Genomic DNA, 18,439 nt, shown 5'->3' on the forward strand with positions numbered 1-18,439 from the left:
TCCACTCACAAGGCTTTGGTCAGTCCCAGGCTATAGAAGAAGACACTTGTCCAAGGTGCCACGCAGTGGGACTGAACCCGGAACCATGTGGTTCGTAAGCAAGCTACTTACCACACAGCCACTCCTACGAATATTTATGAAATATATAATCCCAAAATCTCCAGTGACAAAACTTGTTTTGTTTTCCCACGCCAAAGTAAAAATAGTGGATACTCAAATGCTCCAAAGTGCAATAACTTCAAAAACTTTTTCTTGTACATAGCCTGTTCGTGAAAATCAAACGAACAGCCTATAATTTAAATGTCCCACAAAATTTGACCGCATCTCCTACTCAATCAGCGCACCACTCTCTCCGCTGATCTTCTACAAGTAGTTCAGATGAGCCATCAGTTGGTAATTCGGAGAACTGTATATCTCTTGTGAAAGTTAGGAGAGTCCAGTTTGCTGGACATTGTTGTAGAGCTGAAAAAGAAGTAATTTCTACTCTTCTCCTCTGGAAGCCATCTACTCGCAATACCAGAGGGCGCACACTCTCCTACCCTGATGTAATCTCCAGGGATACAGGCATCCAGCAACAGGACCTCCGTAATGCTATGATGGACCGTGAAGTCTGGCGTAGCATGGTAAATTCCATTGTCTCGACCACGGTCGAACAATGATGATGATGAATGATGTATATCTCACGACGTCCCAGAGAGGGAGGGATTTCTAATCTTAGAGCTAGTCTCGCTGTCCTTTCTGTGTTTTTCCTGCTGTCTCTGCTGGTTTGCCATCATTCTCCAGTTTTTATTTCCTTTCCATCGTCGCAAGGCAATGGAGTGGTTACCACATGGAGAGGGTCTCCAGATTTCCTATTCGTAGATTCTTGACACTCAGGACAACGCCATTTACCCTGCTGCCTTCAAAGCTATGATCAATGACCTCTTGAAAACCGAAGTTTTAGAGGCTTCCTGGCTCTGCAATCGTCCTCTGTTTTATTCGTTACCCTTCTTTTCCAGCTACTCCGAGTAGAAAACACTCACGAAGCTCTTACTGCCAGATGTATAGTAACCAGGCTTTCTACCTTGAACCATCAGTCTAATTACTTTCTCGTCAAACCCCACAACGAGATACAGCTCCAGAAGACTTTTGTGGTCTTCAAGGATCGTCTGGATAACATGCTATGGCGCACATGGCGGAGACGTAACGCACTTTATTTGGGGTTTTTTTTATGGAAACCCGCGTTTTCGGCCAAGAAGATTCCGATTCTGAAAATGAATTGGCAAAAATCGCAACTTCAAAAAACTTCAAGAAGAAGAAGAAGAAGAAGAAGAAGAAGAAGAAGAAGAAGAAAAGAAGAAGAAGAGAGGAAGAAGAAGAGAGAAGAAGAAGAAGAAGAAGAAGAAGAAGAAGAAGAAGAAGAAGAGGAAGAAGAGGAAGAAGAGGAAGAAGAAGAGAAGAAGAAGAGGAGAAGAAGAAGAGAAGAAGAAGAAGAGAGGAAGAAGAAGAAGGAAGAAGAAGAAGAAGAAGAGAGGAAGAAGAAGAAGAGGAGAAGAAGAAGAAGAAAAGAGGAAGAAGAAGAGGAAGAAGAGGAAGAGGAAGAAGAGGAAGAAGAAGAAGAGGAAGAAGAAGAAGAAGAGGAAGAAGAAGAAGAGGAAGAAGAAGACGACGACGACATTTATTGCTGGATATTATTTACTGCGTTGTTCGCTTAAAAAAAGGAAAATACCGAAAATATTATCGCTGACTGGGAAGAGAAATCCGTGCTGTGTCTTGTAGAAGGCTAACTGTGGAACATCATGATTGTCTGAAATTGCTTCTTGCTCGAGGTGATCTGTCCGGATACCCGAAGTAGTCTGCCTTCTGTGAGTTCCCAATGTGGTTTGCCTGAGCTGGTCTGCGCGAATGTTAGAGGCCATCTGGCTGAGTTAGGGGCCAAACGATTTTTATAAGGTGAAAAGTAGGCGAATTTTAATTAGCCCAAGAAGCCGTATCACGCCGATAGGTCAATCACGTGAAACTGCGGCGGCTTATTAATGATCACGAACTGAAAATCTTGCGGTTAGGGTTCGAATCTCTACACTTGCTTTTTGTTCTCATAACGTGGTACAACTCCTGTATAGCTTTGTTGTCTTCAGGGGTCATCGGGACCTGGCTGCTCATGCAGACCCTCACACCCACCCAGTCAACCACATGTTACCACCGCGCTCACCAAGTAGCGTAATGAGAGCAAGGTGTGGGTGACGATCTGCCTGGGGGACGCTTTTATGGAGTAGGCCCATTTAGGTTTGATGTATAAGACTGTTTAGACTTGGGGGTCCGGCAAACCCAAGGGCTGCCCAGGGCGGCACACACTTTAGCTATATCACTGCGTTCACCACTGTACAAACACACAAAGAAACATATTTCTTTTCGTACTCGTAGGAGCTTGCTTACCAACCACATGGTTCCGGGTTCAGTCCCACTTCTACTATGGTCTCGGGCCGACCAAGGCCTTGTGAGTGGATTTGGTTGACGGAAACTGAAAGAAGCCCGTAGTATATATATATATATATATATATATATATATATATATATATATATATATATATATATATGTGTGTGTGTGTGGTGTGTGTGTGTGTGTGTGTGTGTGTGTATACGTTTGTGTGTCTGTGTCCCCTCCCCCCAACATCGCTTGACAACCGATGCTGGTGTGTTACGTTCCCGTAACTTAGTGGTTTGGCAAAAGAAGACCGATAGAATAAGTACTAGGCTTACAAGGAATAAGTCCTGGGGTCGATTTGCTCGACCAAAGGCGGTGCTCCAGCATGGCCACAGTCAAATGACTGAAACAAGTAAAAGAGCAAAAAAAACCCAACAGTCTTGCGTCCACATTTCTCTCTCCACATTAATGAAAATGCCTTACTATATCAATGCTGTTGACCTTACCATTTAGTTTTCGCGCGGAGCTATCCGTAGGGCTGCATACTAAATACACATACTGTAAGAACTCCCATATGGAATACAGCGAGTTGGAAAAACTGCGATTTACTGCAATTATCTCTGTAATTAGTAAAATAAAACTCTCTCTTTGAGTGTTTAAAATCGAAACGCAAGAGATGTCAGCTGGTCTAAATTTGGGAGAAATAAAGGTAGATGGGAGATGGTCTCGTAAAAGCAATGAACGTGTCTTACAGAACTGTATCCTGTTCTTTAAGTAACACGATAATTTGTCTCTTTTACTCGCGCAAGAAATTATTCGTGATGAAAACTCCACAAGTGTTCATTGTCAGTAATGGTTGGCATCCTTTCTGTCTCGGGAGACGAGACAATGGAGTTGCGCATGAAGTAGTCTAGTCCGGCTTTTATATTTCATGTCCTGATACATTTCCTGCTGTGGCTGTGTAGTCCTATCCTGGACAAACACTCTCTCTGGCAGGTACCGCAAATGTAGCGAAGACTGTTCCTGGCTGGTTGTAGTGCCATAGTCTCTTGTCAGTAATAGGGTGAGAAAATTATATACGAATGGACTTCCATACTTATCGCGCTTTTTAACTGTTTTGTAAATTCCGGAAGTTGTTTACAATCTGCTGTTATGGCTTCTGTTGTAACTCGACGACTTTGAATATCATTTCAGCTTATATCACTCCTTAATGTTACATTTCCAACATTATGTATAATTTTAGAATGCATCAAACTCTTGTTATAGGCTTTTGTTTACGGCTTCAGCGACCGTTGAATTTCAAGCTGTTGCCAAATTATCGTTTCTGCTCCACCGGGCACGTGTGTCAAGTAAAGAAACCACAAAACACTAAAGGTTCTCATATACCTGTGATGCTAAACGAAATACTGACTATTTTGAATCCTAAAGAAGGTCAGGTGAGAATTTTATTCATTTTACGTTACGAGGATCACACGGAAATTGAAATTAAGGAAATGAAGGTCAACCGTTGTTTGTGTTTTCCTTATTTTGACTGATTACACGGGAAAACATAAGGGCGGTCTTGGAGTATAACGTACCACTTTCACTTCCACAAAAGTCGTTTTTGTTCAGTAATTTGTTAGCTTTAATTGTTATTTATACTCTCTCCCTCTCTCTCTCTCTCTCTCTCTCTCTCTCTCTAATATTTGAACATGATGGTAGTCGCACATTTTAAAAGGCTATTTCTTTTCCATAAAATAAAGTATTCTGATTTGATTGCAATTTACTCATTTTAGTCTGCTACTAGTTGAGTTTCTATCAAACTTTTTCTTCTTATATGGCTACAATATTTTTTTTTCTTTTTGTAAACACTTTCTATTGGAGCTTTATTGATATCATTCGTGAAAACTTAAAGGAAAGTTAAAGTTTGGAATATTGGAAACGGTAGATTTAAAATTATAGCATTGAATTGTCGTTGTTTAACCCCTGGCCAACTCTAATCCTGTAGTCCTCTGATCAAATGCGTTCCAACTCTGACCTTCTCGCGTACATTTGTCTGTTAATACATCTAATTTTGCTACAATACTCATTGGGATGCATATTTAATTAAGTTGGAGTTTTTTGAAAACAATGAAGAACGTAGGCATAGGAGTGGCTGTGTGGTAAATAGCTTGCTTACCAATCACATGGTTCTGGGTTCAGTCCCACTGCGTGGCACCTTGGGCAAGTGTCTTCTACTATAGCCTCGGGCCAATCAAAGCCTTGTGAGTGGATTTGGTAGACGGAAACTGAAAGAAGCCTGTCATATGCATGTGTTTGTGCCCCCAACATCACTTGTCAACCGATGCTGGTGTGTTTACGTCCCTGTCACTTAGCAGTTCGGCAAGAGAGACCGATAGAATAAGTCCTGGGGTCGATTTGCTCGACTAAAAGGCGGTGCTCCAGCGTGGCCGCAGTCAAGTGACTGAAACAAGTAAAGAGTAAGCAGATGCATTGACTTTTACAAAATTAAAATTATACTCCTTTTGGATTACCATAAAAATTGTCAAACAATATTGATTATAGAGGTTAATAAACCATGATTTAAAACCATAAACCATGTAGTACACAACATGAGAAAACCATCAAACTTCATAGGTATTTGTTTACATACCAAGAAGAAATGTTTACCAGGATGTCAGCAGAATTGACACATAATGTTATGTGAAGATAATTTGATCGGTGCTATCAAATATTTGTATTATTGTATTGACACAAGCATGGCTGTGTGGTTAAGAAGTTTGCTTCCCAACCACATAGTTTTGGGTTCAATCCTACTGTATGGCACCTGGGCCACCCAAGGCCAACCAAAAACTGAAAAAAGCCTGTTGTGTGTGTGTGTGTCCTTCCCATCACAAAGTAGTTGTGAGTGTCATACAAGAGTGTCATACATACACTGCTTGTATGTTTCCAGTCTTCTGTGGAAACATAATCTAGGCGTAGGAGTGGCTGTGTGGTAAGTAGCTTGCTTACCAACCACATGGTTCCGGGTTTAGTCCCACTGTGTGGCACCTTGGGCAAGTGTCTTCTACTATAGCCTCGGGCCAACCAAAGCCTTGTCAGTGGATTTGGTAGACGGAAACTGAAAGAAGCCCGTCATATATATGTATATATATGTATGTATGTGTGTATATGTTTGTGTGTCTGTGTTTGTCCCCCCCAACATCGCTTGACAACCGATGCTGGTGTGTTTACGTCCCTGTGACTTAGCGGTTTGGCAAAAGAGACCAATAGAATAAGTACTAGGCTTACAAAGAATAAGTCCTGGGGTTGATTTGCTCGACTAAAGGCGGTGCTCCAGCATGGCCGCAGTCAAATGACTGAAACAAGTAAAAGAGTAGCCATGGAGAATTATTATTTTGCTTGGCAACTTGAAGGTCACCCAGACATAGAAAATCTGTCTCAACAAATTCCATCTGACCCATGCAGACATGGTAAGGTAGATTTTAAACCAAGGAGGAGGAAGATGTTTGTCCTATCTTGTTACTGCTTTTTCTATTCATGTCAATTCATACTTTACTCTTCCTTTAATAAAATCTCTTCTTTTTCCCAATGATTGTGCAGTACTTGCTGCTTGCTTTCTTGTGTTTTTCTATAATTCTTAAATTTGCTTTTACTTTGTTCTAGGTGATTCTTGACATGACCTTTGGTTCTGGAGGCCACAGTCGAGAGATTCTACGAACAGCACCCCAATTGAAACAATTGATAGTTTTAGATCGCGATCCCTTGGCACATGAAATTGCTTTGGACTTTGCAGACGAATTTCGGTGAGAGATTTTCTTTATTTTTCTTTTATTTGTTTTGGTCATTTGACTGCGGCCATGCTGGAGCACCGCCTTTAGTCAAGCAAATCGACCCCAGGATTTATTCTTTGTAAGTCTAGTACTTATTCTATCAGCTGCTTTTACCAAACCGCTAAGTTAGGGGACGTAAACACACCAGCATCGGTAGTCAAGTGATGGTGGGCGGACAAACAGACACACACACACACATATATATACAGCAGGCTTCTTTCAGTTTCCATCTACCAAATCCATATATATATATATATTCATTTGTTTTTAAGATCATTTTTCCATGCATTAATTTTTTGAGATATTGTTTTGGAGTCTGATAACCCTTCCTGATGCTTATCCTCACCTGTTTTTCAAGTAAGGGTTCTTTTATTCTTTACATCTATAAGAATGCAAAGTCAACAGGTGATTTATTGACAAGGTGAACAACAACAGTATAACAACTTGCAGCTCAATGATTTTTGGAGAGATGCAAATGTAAGCAAACACACACACACACAATAGACTTCTTAGTTTTCATTTACTAAATCAACTCACAAGGCTTTGATCATCCTGGAACTGTAGTAGAAAACACTTGTCCAAGGTGCCACCCACAGTGAAACTGAACCCAAAACATGATTAGGAAGCAAACTTCTTAATCACAGAGCCACGCCTGGAATTATCTACATAAATTCTTCTTACCCTACTTTTTTCTTCCAAAAAAAACCTATCATCATTGTTATAATGTCCTTTAACCCTTTTGTTATCATATTTCTGTTGAATATATTTGTTTTAATTAATATTAAAAAGAATGAAGAAATTAGTAAAAATAACTTTATTATTATTAAGCTGATGCTTGAAACAATAATATGAAAAGCTTAAATTTAGATGACTTTCAAACAGAAAGTGTAAATGAAGAATTAATTACCCTATTTGTTCCACATCATTTCCTTTACATTTTCTCGCTCACAACATCATAAGCGGAAAGTGTAACCTCTCGAAAGAGCTGTTCTTCACTCCTGCTTCAGAGCGTCGGCTGCGGGGTCATTCCGAAAAGCTCTACCTGCGACGATTTCATCTCAATCGGAGGAGAGGAGCTTTCTCCGTCCGGGTTGCGGATCCGTGGAACAAGCTGCCAGACGAGATGGTGAAGATGCCGACGACCGCTTTGTTCAAAGTCTCCCTTGACCTCAAGTGGCCTGAACTCTTTACATGAACACCACCCTGTACTTAACTCCATGTCCCCCTACATGGCCTTGCTATTTGCTTTTGAGCCAAATTAACTAACATTTTCTGTCTTTCCAGTCACTGTAAGATACTCCCTTTGTTAGGAACATTCGAAGATCTGCCACATCTGCTGCAACAACACCAAGTGCCAACAAACTCCATCCACAGTGTTCTTCTTGATGCAGGAGCCTCATCTATGCAATACAGTGCTGCAAATCGAGGCTTTTCTCTCAGTCTCAATGGCAATTTGGATATGAGAATGAATGAATTAAGGTTTGGATTAACTTAGCTTATATTTTGATGTGTTTCTTCTTTCCAAACATTTATATTCTTGAAACTATTTTGGATCATCATCATCGTTTAACGTCTGCTTTCCATGCTAGCATGGGTTGGACAATTTGACTGAGGACTGGCAAACCAGATGGCTGCACCAGGCTCTAATCTTCATCTGACAGAGTTTCTACAGCTGGATGCCCTTCCTAATACCAACCACTCCGAGAGTGTAGTGGGTGCTTTTTACGTGCCAGTCAGGTGGTACTGGCAATGACCTCGCTTGAATCTTTTTACACATGCCACCGGCACAGGTGCCAGTGAAGCGACGTTGGTAACGATCACACTTGAATGGTGCCCTTTTACGTGTCACTGGCACGGAAGCCAGTTGGCTGCTCTGGCAACGATCACGTTCGGATGGTGCTCTTGGCACCCTACTAGCCCAGGCACAAGTGCCAGTAAGGCGACGCTGGTAACGATCATACTTGAATGGTGCCCTTTTATGTGCCACTGGCACGGAAGCCGGTTAGCCGCTCTGGCAACGATTTGGATATTTTCTAAGATTAGTTTATTTAATTTCCATAGGCAGTAGCATGGCTGTGCGATTAAGAAGCTTGCTTTGTTACCACATGGTTTCAAGTTCAGTCCCTCTGCATGGCACCTTGGCAAGTGTTCTCTATTGCAGCTCCAGACTGACCTGTGCCATGTAAGTGAATTTGGTAGAAGAAAACTCTGTGTTGTGTGTTTATCTTCCCTAGCACTTGTTGTTGTGTCCCATAAATTAGTGGTGTTATGTCCTGTAACTTAGTGGTTTGGCAAAAAAGACTAATAGAATAAGCACTAGTCTTAAAAAATATGTACAGGGGTCAATTTGTTCAGTTAAAGTCTTGAAGATAGTGCCCCAGTATGGCCACAGTTTAATAACTGAATCCAGTAAAAGATAAAAGAAGATACTACTTAAGCTGTTGAAGACAAATTTAGGCAGTAATGGTTACCATTTCTGTATCATTAATTTCTTAACATTGTGCTTCATTGTTAATTTTTGACATATCTGAGAATAAGAAAATGGTCCAAAACAACCTGAAATGTTCATTTATGAAAAATCATCAAATTTAACCTAAACACCCTGTATATCAGGAAGGGAAAGAGAGAATGCAGCAAGGTGTAGGGACGTTACAGAAAGGATAGACTCATTTATAACCATCACATGATGTCTAGACAAGAGTAAACACAAACACATGCATATTTATATACATACATGATATATGCATGCATGCATGCATGTATGACAGGCTTGTTTCAGTTTCCATTTACTTAACCCTTTTGTTACCAACCTGGTTGAAACCGGCTCTGGCTCTGAGTACAAATGTCTTGTTTTCATAAGTTCTGAATTAAAATCTTCCATCAAACCTTAGTCACAATTTATGTTCCTAACACTAGCTGAATGGTAACCAAGTTATTTTACTAAATTTTTTGTTATATTTAAAGTAATTGAAAGAAACACAGAGCATCTCAAAATAAATACAGTAATGAAAGGGTTAAAGCAAGTAGCAACATCAAAGTGGCAGATGCATGTTACTACTAGTTTAACCCCAGTAATAACATTCATTTGCCACTCTGAAGTGGCTACTCGCTTTACTGGTTAGTATATGTTACTAGTCTATCTCTTCTTGAGATTTTGTAACTAGCCAGTCCTCAGTCAAAATCGTCCAACCCATGCCAGCATGGAAAGCGGACGTTAAACGATGATGATGAGGCACAAACACACACACACAAATATATACAGAGTGGGCCAAAAGTCACGCACCAAAACATTTGACATTTTATATATGTTATGTTATTATTATTCATTTTGTTCATCATGTATAAATACATGTGCATGCATCGTTATTTTATTTATTTTATTCAATTTTAGTAAAATTGAAGCATGTCTTTTACAATTCTGGAGTGTGTTGAACTTATTTTGTGCATGACTTTTAGGCCACCCTGTAATTTCTACAACAGACTTCACCTTATTCGCCTAAATCCTTTCACAAGGCTTTTGGTTAGTCCAGGGCTGTAGTAGAAGTCACTTTCCTAAGGTGCCACACAGTGGGACCAAACCCCCAAACCTAATGGTTGGGAAACAAACTTCTCAACCACACAACCATACCCATACCTTAATACTTAAGAAAAATAACTTCTTCTGTAAACTGACTTCAGGGAAGATTTGTGACATGGTTGTATTATTAATGCATCATCAGGAGTGGCTGTATGGTAAGTAGCTTGCTTACCAGCCACATGGTTCTGGGTTCGTTCCCACTGCGTGGCACCTTGGGCAAGTGTCTTCTTCTATAGCCTCAGGTCGACCAAAGCCTTGTGAGTGGATTTGGTAGACAGAAACTGAAGGAAGCCCATCATATATATGTATATATATATATATATATATATATATATATATATACATATATATATATACATATATATATATGTATGTATTTGTGTGTCTGTGTTTGTACCCCCAATATCGCTTGACAACCGATACTGATGTGTTTACGTCCCCGTAACTTAGCAGTTCGGCAAAAGAGACCGATCAAATAAGTACTAGGCTTACAAAGAATAAGTCCTGGGATCAATTTGCTCAACTAAAAGGTGGTGCTCCAGCATGGCCGCAGTCAAATGAATGAAACAAGTAAAAGAGTAAGAGTATCTAACATTTGCATTCTATGCTGGCATGAGTTGGACAATTAGAGAGGATCTGGTTACCCTGAGGGCTGTGTTGGTCTCCAGTGTCTACTTTGACAAGTTTTCTACAGCTGGATACACTTCCTAATGCCAGTTACTTTACAGAGAGCACTGGGAGATTTTTTTTTCATAGCATAACATCATATTTTATTGCTCTACTTTGTTGTATTTTAAAACAAATATATTAAAATATTTTCCTAGGGAAGCTGACCAGCCTACTGCTGCTGATGTGGTAAACACCTTGGATGAAAAAAGTTTGCAGGAACTTATCAAGAAATATGGAGAGGAGAAGAAAGCTCACGATATAGCTCATGCTATTGTACAGTTTCGGGCTGCATTTGGGAAAATTGTAACTACACATCAGTTGGTAGCCATCGTAGCAAGTGTATTTGACAGGTAAATGTGTCTAAATCATTTGTCATTATATTTAATTCTTTTAAGGCCGTCAGTTGGCAGAATCGTTAGCATGCCAGGCGCAATGCTTAGCAGTATTTCGTCTGACATCATGTTCTGAGTTCAAATTCCACCTGGGTTGACTTTGCCTTTCATTCTTTCAGGGTTGATAAATTAAGTACCAGTTGCATACTGGAGGTCAATCTAATTGACTTGCCCCCTGCCCCCTTCCCTTCATTGGACACTGCTTGCGAAGACCTGTTGAGGCAAGTGAAATCGAAATCAAATTCGATGACTGGCATCCATGCTATTGGAGCACTAAGAGTACCATACGAGCGTGATCGTTGCCAGAGCAGCTAACTTTTTTCTGCCCTTTTCAAGCCTAGCCAGGCTCATGGGCCCAGTTTCCCGGTTTCTGTGGCATATGTGTTCCCCCCAGCTGGATAGGTCGCCAGTCCATCGCAGCATTACTCAAGAAACAGGAAGAGAGAGTGAGACAAAGTTGTGGCAAAAGAGTACAACAGGGGTTGCCATCACCCCCTGCCGGAGCCTCGTGGAACTTTAGGTGTTTACTCTCAATAAACATACACAACGCCCGGTCTGGGAATCGAAACCACAATCCTCCAGCCACAAGTCCGCTGCCCTAACCATTGGGCCATTGTGCCTCCACCTTCAAAAGAAGTACTAAACTTTTATATCCTTCTATGCATTGGATATACAGATTTCACAAATCAGGGACAGACACAACTGTCTTCACACAACGTACTTCAAATTACTCCACTAAACATGATACTCCAATAAATACAAACTCTCAACAATCTCAACAACTTCCATGAACTCTCAATGACTCTTACGACTTCTCCGATTTCAACCAGTACGCTACTCTTTTTAAGAGTTTGGCAAGTCCATTCTTCCAATCCCACGGGGTTGACAATAACTCTCACCACATCATAAGCCCATTATGGTAGTGCTCCAGCATTGCCATAGTTAACTGTTCTGTCCAACTACAACAATCAACAACTGTAACAAAGTATGCTTTACTACAATAAAGGGCTGACCGGCTCTTCTAATGTCAGAACACTGTAATTAATTATCATTGCACAGTCTTAATTAAATCAACGATCAGGTCCAATTACAAGTGGGGAGCATTTGTTAAAATATTAATTACCTAATGAGATCCATTTACTTTCTATTAAGAATTAATTTATGTGAGGAATGTGATATTTAGATTGAATAATCCTTTGGGCCTTGTTGGTGCTGACCACTAACAAAGTTGATGGAATTTTTTTTTTTGTTTGAGGGAAAACATTGTAGTTTGTTAAGGATTTCTTTTGATCAGAAGTGTGAAGATGAATATCAGAAATTTTGAACTTCTGACACTAACCTTTGAAAAGTTGTAAGGTAATGTGTGGCCAGTGCTAGATTAACCATTAAGCAAAATAAGCACATGCTTAGGGCTTCAAGGGAAACAGGGGCACCACAGAAATGGTAAATGGTTTATGGCACAAAAGAAATCACTTTAAACTTGCTAAAATGATATTCATGTTGCTTTATCTCTACTAAATACAGAAGCAGATATGCTATGTAAAATTAATTCCAAGGGTCTTACAATTAAGAAAAAAGGTGGAGAAAACTTTTCAAATATAAATAAAAGTGGAAGGATACAAAAATAGACATTATTTTATTTTATGGTTTATCATTGTTTATATTTTGAATTACATATATATGGAGACACCAAAATTTTTTTAGTACTTAAGGCCTTTCTGGGTCTTAATTTGGCACTGTGTGTGTGTGGCAGAAATATTTAAAGGAAAATGATGTTCTTAACCACTACATCGTCATTGTTGTCGTTTAACATCCATTTTTCGTGCTACCATGGGTTGGACGGTTCAACCGGGGTCTGGGAAGCCAGGAGGCTGCTCCAGTCTGATTTGGCAGTGTTTCTACAGCTGGATGCCCTTCCTAACGCCAACCACTCCAAGAGTGTAGTGGGTGCTTTTTACGTGCCACTGGCACAGAAGCCAGTGAAGGCGGTGCTGGCATCGGCCACGTTCAGTTGGTGCTTTTTATGTGCCACCAGCACAGATACAATTCTGAAAATACTGAACTGTGTGAAATGTTCTTAATGCATTTTTGTTGCGGATAAACAAAGTGTCATAAATGATAAGATAAGCTTCATATGCAACATTCACACTGGAACAATATGTACATAGGCATAGGAGTGGTTGTGTGGTAAGCAGCTTGCTTACAAACCACATGGTTCCGGGTTCAGTCCCACTGCATGGCTCCTTGGGCAAGTGTCTTCGACTATAGCCTCGGGCCGACCAAAGCCTTGTGAGTGGATTTGGCAGATGGAAACTGAAAGAAGCCTGTCGTATATATGTATATATATGTATGTGTGTGCATGTGTATACGTTTGTATGTCTGTGTTTGTCCCCCCAACATGGCTTGACAACCGATGCTGGTGTGTTTACGTCTCCGTAACTTAGTGGTTCAGCAAAAGAGACCAATAGAATAAGTACTAGGCTTACAAAGAATAACTCCTGGGGTCGATTTGCTCGACTAAAAGCGGTGCTCCAGCATGGCCACGGTCAAATGACTGAAACAAGTAAAAGAGTAAAAGAGACACAGAACTGAATGCAACCAATTTTGTGCAACAAACTAGTTTTGAAGAAAAGTTTCTGTTATTGTTGTTCTCCTTGCGATTGTTGTTCTTCTTGTGGTTGTTGTTCTAGTTCTTCTTGTTGATGTTGTGGTGGTGGTACTTAGTAAAGAGAACTGACAAAGCACGAAACCTTATGATTAAAGATTTTCAGCATGCAAAAATGTATTATTGATCAAGTAAGTTTTTCTGAATGTTGTCCAGCATGTTAGTGATAAAAACATGTACAACCATGCCAAGTATGAGAAACCCTCTCCATATTATGAGGAAAATGATTTGAGAGTCAATAGTTACTCATCACTCGAATATTCTTTGGTTCTGAAGAGAAAAATCATTTCTTAGCGAAGTGGGTGAAGGTGTTGTTTTATTACTTTGAAATAAGTCAGTAATGTCTCTCTTCGACAGATCAAACTGCTCTGTTTCTTTGACTTATTGATTTTATTATTCCCGAATGCCTACACTCTTAAATGTTGCCTTCATCAATACATAGGACACATTTCTTTGTAAAGACAAAAAACCCCATAAAATCTCCAGAGGGACAGAGTGAGATTTGCAGGTGAATTACAAGGAAACATTTGGCAGTGAAGGGGGAAGTGTGAGAGAGAAAGAAAGAAACAAAGAAATCTAAAAAAGACTGGTTCATGTGTTAGGTGAGAGTGACATTTTGAAATAGAGGTTAGATTGCATGAAGCACTTAAAGATAAGAATAGCTGAAAGCAGTATAAGTATGTGAAGCAACACATAGCATATTTAACCCTTTTAATATCAATCTGCTTGAGACCACCCTTGGTTCCGTGATACAAAGCAGTACAAATATCAGCCTAGTAATAACAAATTCTGTATTTTTTCAAAAATTAAATGTAAGAAAGGCAGTGTATTTCAACAGAAGTCATCATCATCATCATCATCATCATCATTTAACATCTGTTTTTCATGCTGGCATGGGTTGGATGGTTTAACCCTTTCGTTACTGTATTTATTTTGAGATGCTCTGTGTTTCTTTCAATTACTTTAAATATAACAAAGAATTTAGTAAAATAACTTAGTTATCATTAAACAAGTGTTAGGAACATAAATTGTGACTAAGGTTTGGTGGAAGACTTTAATTCAAAACTTTTGAAAACAAGACATTTGTACCACGGAGCAAGAGCCGGGTTGGTATCAAAAGGGTTAACAGGAGTTGGCCAGATGAAGATCGGCCCAGACTCCAATTGTCTGTTTTGGCATGGTTTCTGTGGCTGGATGGCCTTACCAATGATAACCACTTTGCAGAATGTGCTGGGTGTTTGTATGTCAGTCAGACAGCAGTGGCATGGTCCACGACTACGATTTCAAATTAACATTATTAATTTTGCTTTATTTACTTAAAAATTTCCTTTCTTTTTTCAGTCCAATGAAACTCGATAAACTCCAAAGACCAGCCCATGTTGCAACGAAAACATTTCAAGCGTTACGTATATTTGTGAACAATGAACTAAACCAGCTGTCGAACGGATTACTTGTCGCTCACAGTTATCTAAAAGAAGAAGGAGTTTGTGCAGCTATTTCTTTTCATTCTCTTGAAGACCGTATTGTCAAAAGACATTTTCATGGAATTGACATTAATGCTTCTAAGAACATGTCTTTAAGCTCTCATCAGTTTCTGAGTCCTTCCAAAATATACAATGAAGCTTCTGTGCAAGGGATTATATCAAAGAAATGGAACCCTATACAAAAGAAAGTTATTGTTCCTGATCCTACAGAAGTTAAACGGAATCCTCGAGCTCGATCCGCCAAATTAAGGGCTGCTATTAAATGCAGCTCTTAAATTCATTATTCATTATTTATTTTTAAGGAGGTGCAATGGCCCAGTGGTTAGGGCAGCGGACTCGCGGTCAGTGGATCGCTGTTTCGATTCCCAGACCGGGCGTTGTGAGTGTTTATTGAGCGAAAACACCTAAAGCTCCACGAGTCTCCGGCAGGGGATGGTGGTGATCCCTGCTGTACTCTTTCACCACAACTTTCTCTCACTCTTACTTCCTGTTTCTGTTGTACCTGTATTTCAAAGGGCCGGCCTTGTCACTCTCTGTGTCACGCTGAATATCCCCGAGAACTATGTTAAGGGTACCCGTGTCTGTGGAGTGCTCAGCCACTTACACGTTAATTTCACGAGCAGGCTGATTCGGATCAACCGGAACCCTCGTCGTCATAACTGACGGAGTGCTTCCAAATTCATTATTTATTTTTAAACTAAGGTGGTGAAATGGTAGAATCATTAGCATGTTGGACACAATACCCGGTGGCATTTCTTCTGGCTGTTCACATTCTAAGTTCAGATCCTACGAAGGCCAACTTCACCGTTCATGTTTTTGGGGTGTCAATGAAATAAGTACCAGTCAAGTACTGGGGTCAATGTAATCAACTAGCCCCCACTTCCTAAAATTACTGGCCTTGTGATAAAACTAGAAAGAATTATTTATATTTTAAACTTGGTTCATATACAAGTGAAAAAAATGTAACCTTTTCACTGAATTTACAAAATTCTGTTGATAAAAGTTTTGGCAGCTATTTCAGCTCAAATTGCTCGAAAACACACAATTGCTACAGCTTAATTGGCGAACAATGTAAAATCTAAATACACAATATATACCATACTCAATGGTATGTAAGATGCATTTTTTTTTTCCAAAGAGTATCTCAAAATGTCATCCTGGGCCCTATATGCAAAGTTGGGCCTTCCATAAGCTTATTTTATTCCAGATTTTGAACATGCTGGAATTGAAGTATATGTAATATGTTTGTGTGTCTTTTATGCCATCAAATATAGTATATGCTCTATTAATATTTACTCTGAAGTAAATATTAATCGAGTGGTTGTATACTGTCAACTTAACGTGACAGTCCATTAAGGGAATCACACCACTGCTATTTAGCCCTAGGAAGCATCGACGCTTCCTAGGGCTAAATAGTGGTGGTGTGATTCCCTTCATGGGACTGTCACCTTAAGTTGAGAGAATACAGCCACTCTGTCGCTCCACCACTGCACATATCTCTATGAGATACTTAGAAATTTTATATTTCTGATAAATATTAATCAACCAAATTTTCACTGTTTCTACCTCAAATCCAGACTGACTAGATTTTATTTCATCCCATATACGAACTCATCACTGATGCCTATTGATAAATTATTGAACTTGTTTTATTTTTAACTTGTTTTGTTTATTTATTTATTTATTTTATTGTCTCTTGTAAATATTTTGCTTAGAAAGGATGTTTCATTAAAACACAATCAGCATCATTTTTCATTTTAATGAAGAGCTAGTCACATTTCTGATTCACTTTGTATCATTTGTGACAGCTTTGTTGCCATTTATTCATTTTGTTCTTTTACAGCAGTAGTTCCCAAAGTGGGCAGTATTACACCCCTGGGGATGGTGGAAATTTCCAAGGGAATGTTGAAGAAAAGTGGGGGTAGTAATGAAGTAGTAATGCATGTAAAAAGTGGGGCAATAATGGGGGAGCGATCCATGTAAAAATAACAACATAATTGGTTCGTTAGGTAAAGTTTTATTTGTGAAATGCAGTTGCTTTGAATTTGCTTCAGGAAGAGGTCTGTTTGTGATGGTTAATTGGGGTGGGGACACAAGGAATGTGGCCTGCTTATGGCGGGGAGGCCTCAAAAAAGTTTGGGAACCACTGTTTTATTGTATCACCCTTTTGATTGCATATAACAATAATACGTTGGTGACCAAATCTCTTTGATCTAGAGGGTGGTATACTAGCTAGATGAGGGCAGATGGCTTGAAAAAGCTGTGCAACTCATATACAATGGTGATAAAGCAGCCAGCTGGCACTAAGAAATTTGATGTACTGATGAACTCACCTTGATAACAAAAAAGTTTATTTCACTAAATTCTTCACTGTTTTCGAAATTATCTGAAACAAAATATTTCAAGAGAAAATCATCTTCATCATCATCATCATCATCATTTAACATCTGCTTTCCATGCTAGCATGGGTTGGGCGATTTGACTGAGGTCTGGCGAACCAGATGGCTGCACCAGACTCCAATCTGATCTGGCAGAGTTTCTACAGCTGGATTCCCTTCCTGACGCCAACCACTCCGAGAGTGTAGTGGGTGCTTTTACGTGCCACCAGCACAAGGGCCAGTCAGGCGGTACTGGCAACGGCCATGCTCAAATGGTACTTTTTATGTGCCACCTGCACAGGAGCCAGTCCAGCGGCACTGGCAACAACCTCACTTGAATGTTTTTTTATGGTTACTATATTTTCTGGCATACAAGCTGACATATGTAAGATAGATTTTTTTCTCCCAAAGAGTATCTCAAAATGTCATCCTGGGCCCTATATGCAAAGTTGGGCGTCCTATAAGCTTATTTTATTCCAGATTTTGTAAACATTGAAACATCTTTCCATTGCATTTCACATGAAATTTTTGGTCCTCCAAAGTTTTCCTGGTATATAAGATGACTTGCCCTTTTTAGGTGTAAATTTCGGTCTGAAAAATTCAACTTGTATGCCAGAAAATACAGTAAACCAGAAATATTTCTATACTGCCCAACTGTCGATAGTATAAAATGATCCCTTAAGAGAGCACTACAATATAGAGTAGTGTTTCCTGGAGGCTCATGCTCCCTTTCCCTTCTAGACTTAACTTATTTCTGCATATCATCATGATCATCATCATTTAACGTCCATTGTCCATTCTAGTATAGGTCAGACAGTTTGACTGAGCTGGAAGGCTGCACCAGGCTCCAGTCTGATTTGGCATAGTTTTCTATGGCTGGATGCCCTTCCTAACGCCAACCACTCCTAGAGTGTAATGGGTACTTTTATGTGCCACTGGCACAGGTGCTGTTTGTGTGACACCGGGGTGCATTTACATGTCACCAGTATGGGTGTGAATTTGCATGACATCAGTATCTGCCAGGTCTGTGATTTTGTTCGGCTTGATGGGTCTTCTCA

The 18,439-nt window shown here is 39.8% G+C and overlaps 1 protein-coding gene across 3 annotated transcripts in view; it reads left to right on the forward strand.

The window, feature by feature from the left end:
- Positions 1-3,469: 3,469 nt before the first annotated feature.
- LOC115211742 (probable methyltransferase-like protein 15 homolog) overlaps positions 3,470-18,439 on the forward strand; it is a 73,512-nt gene continuing 58,542 nt past the window's right edge. Inside the window, exons 1-6 of one of the 3 annotated variants that reach the window (XM_029780395.2) lie at positions 3,495-3,840; positions 6,050-6,189; positions 7,501-7,695; positions 10,618-10,812; positions 14,861-15,285; positions 15,681-16,662. In XM_029780395.2, coding sequence (XP_029636255.1) covers positions 3,634-3,840; positions 6,050-6,189; positions 7,501-7,695; positions 10,618-10,812; positions 14,861-15,278 — 1,155 coding nt within the window. In that variant the 5' untranslated portion in view covers positions 3,495-3,633 and the 3' untranslated portion in view covers positions 15,279-15,285; positions 15,681-16,662. Of the gene's footprint in view, positions 3,841-6,049; positions 6,190-7,500; positions 7,696-10,617; positions 10,813-14,860; positions 15,286-15,680; positions 16,663-18,439 lie in introns of those variants that run through there. The other 2 variants (XM_036503216.1, XM_036503215.1) reach the window with 2 other exon arrangements.

This window comes from Octopus sinensis, linkage group LG5 (genome assembly GCF_006345805.1).
Source record: "Octopus sinensis linkage group LG5, ASM634580v1, whole genome shotgun sequence".
Classification (NCBI taxonomy): Eukaryota; Metazoa; Mollusca; class Cephalopoda; order Octopoda; family Octopodidae; genus Octopus; species Octopus sinensis.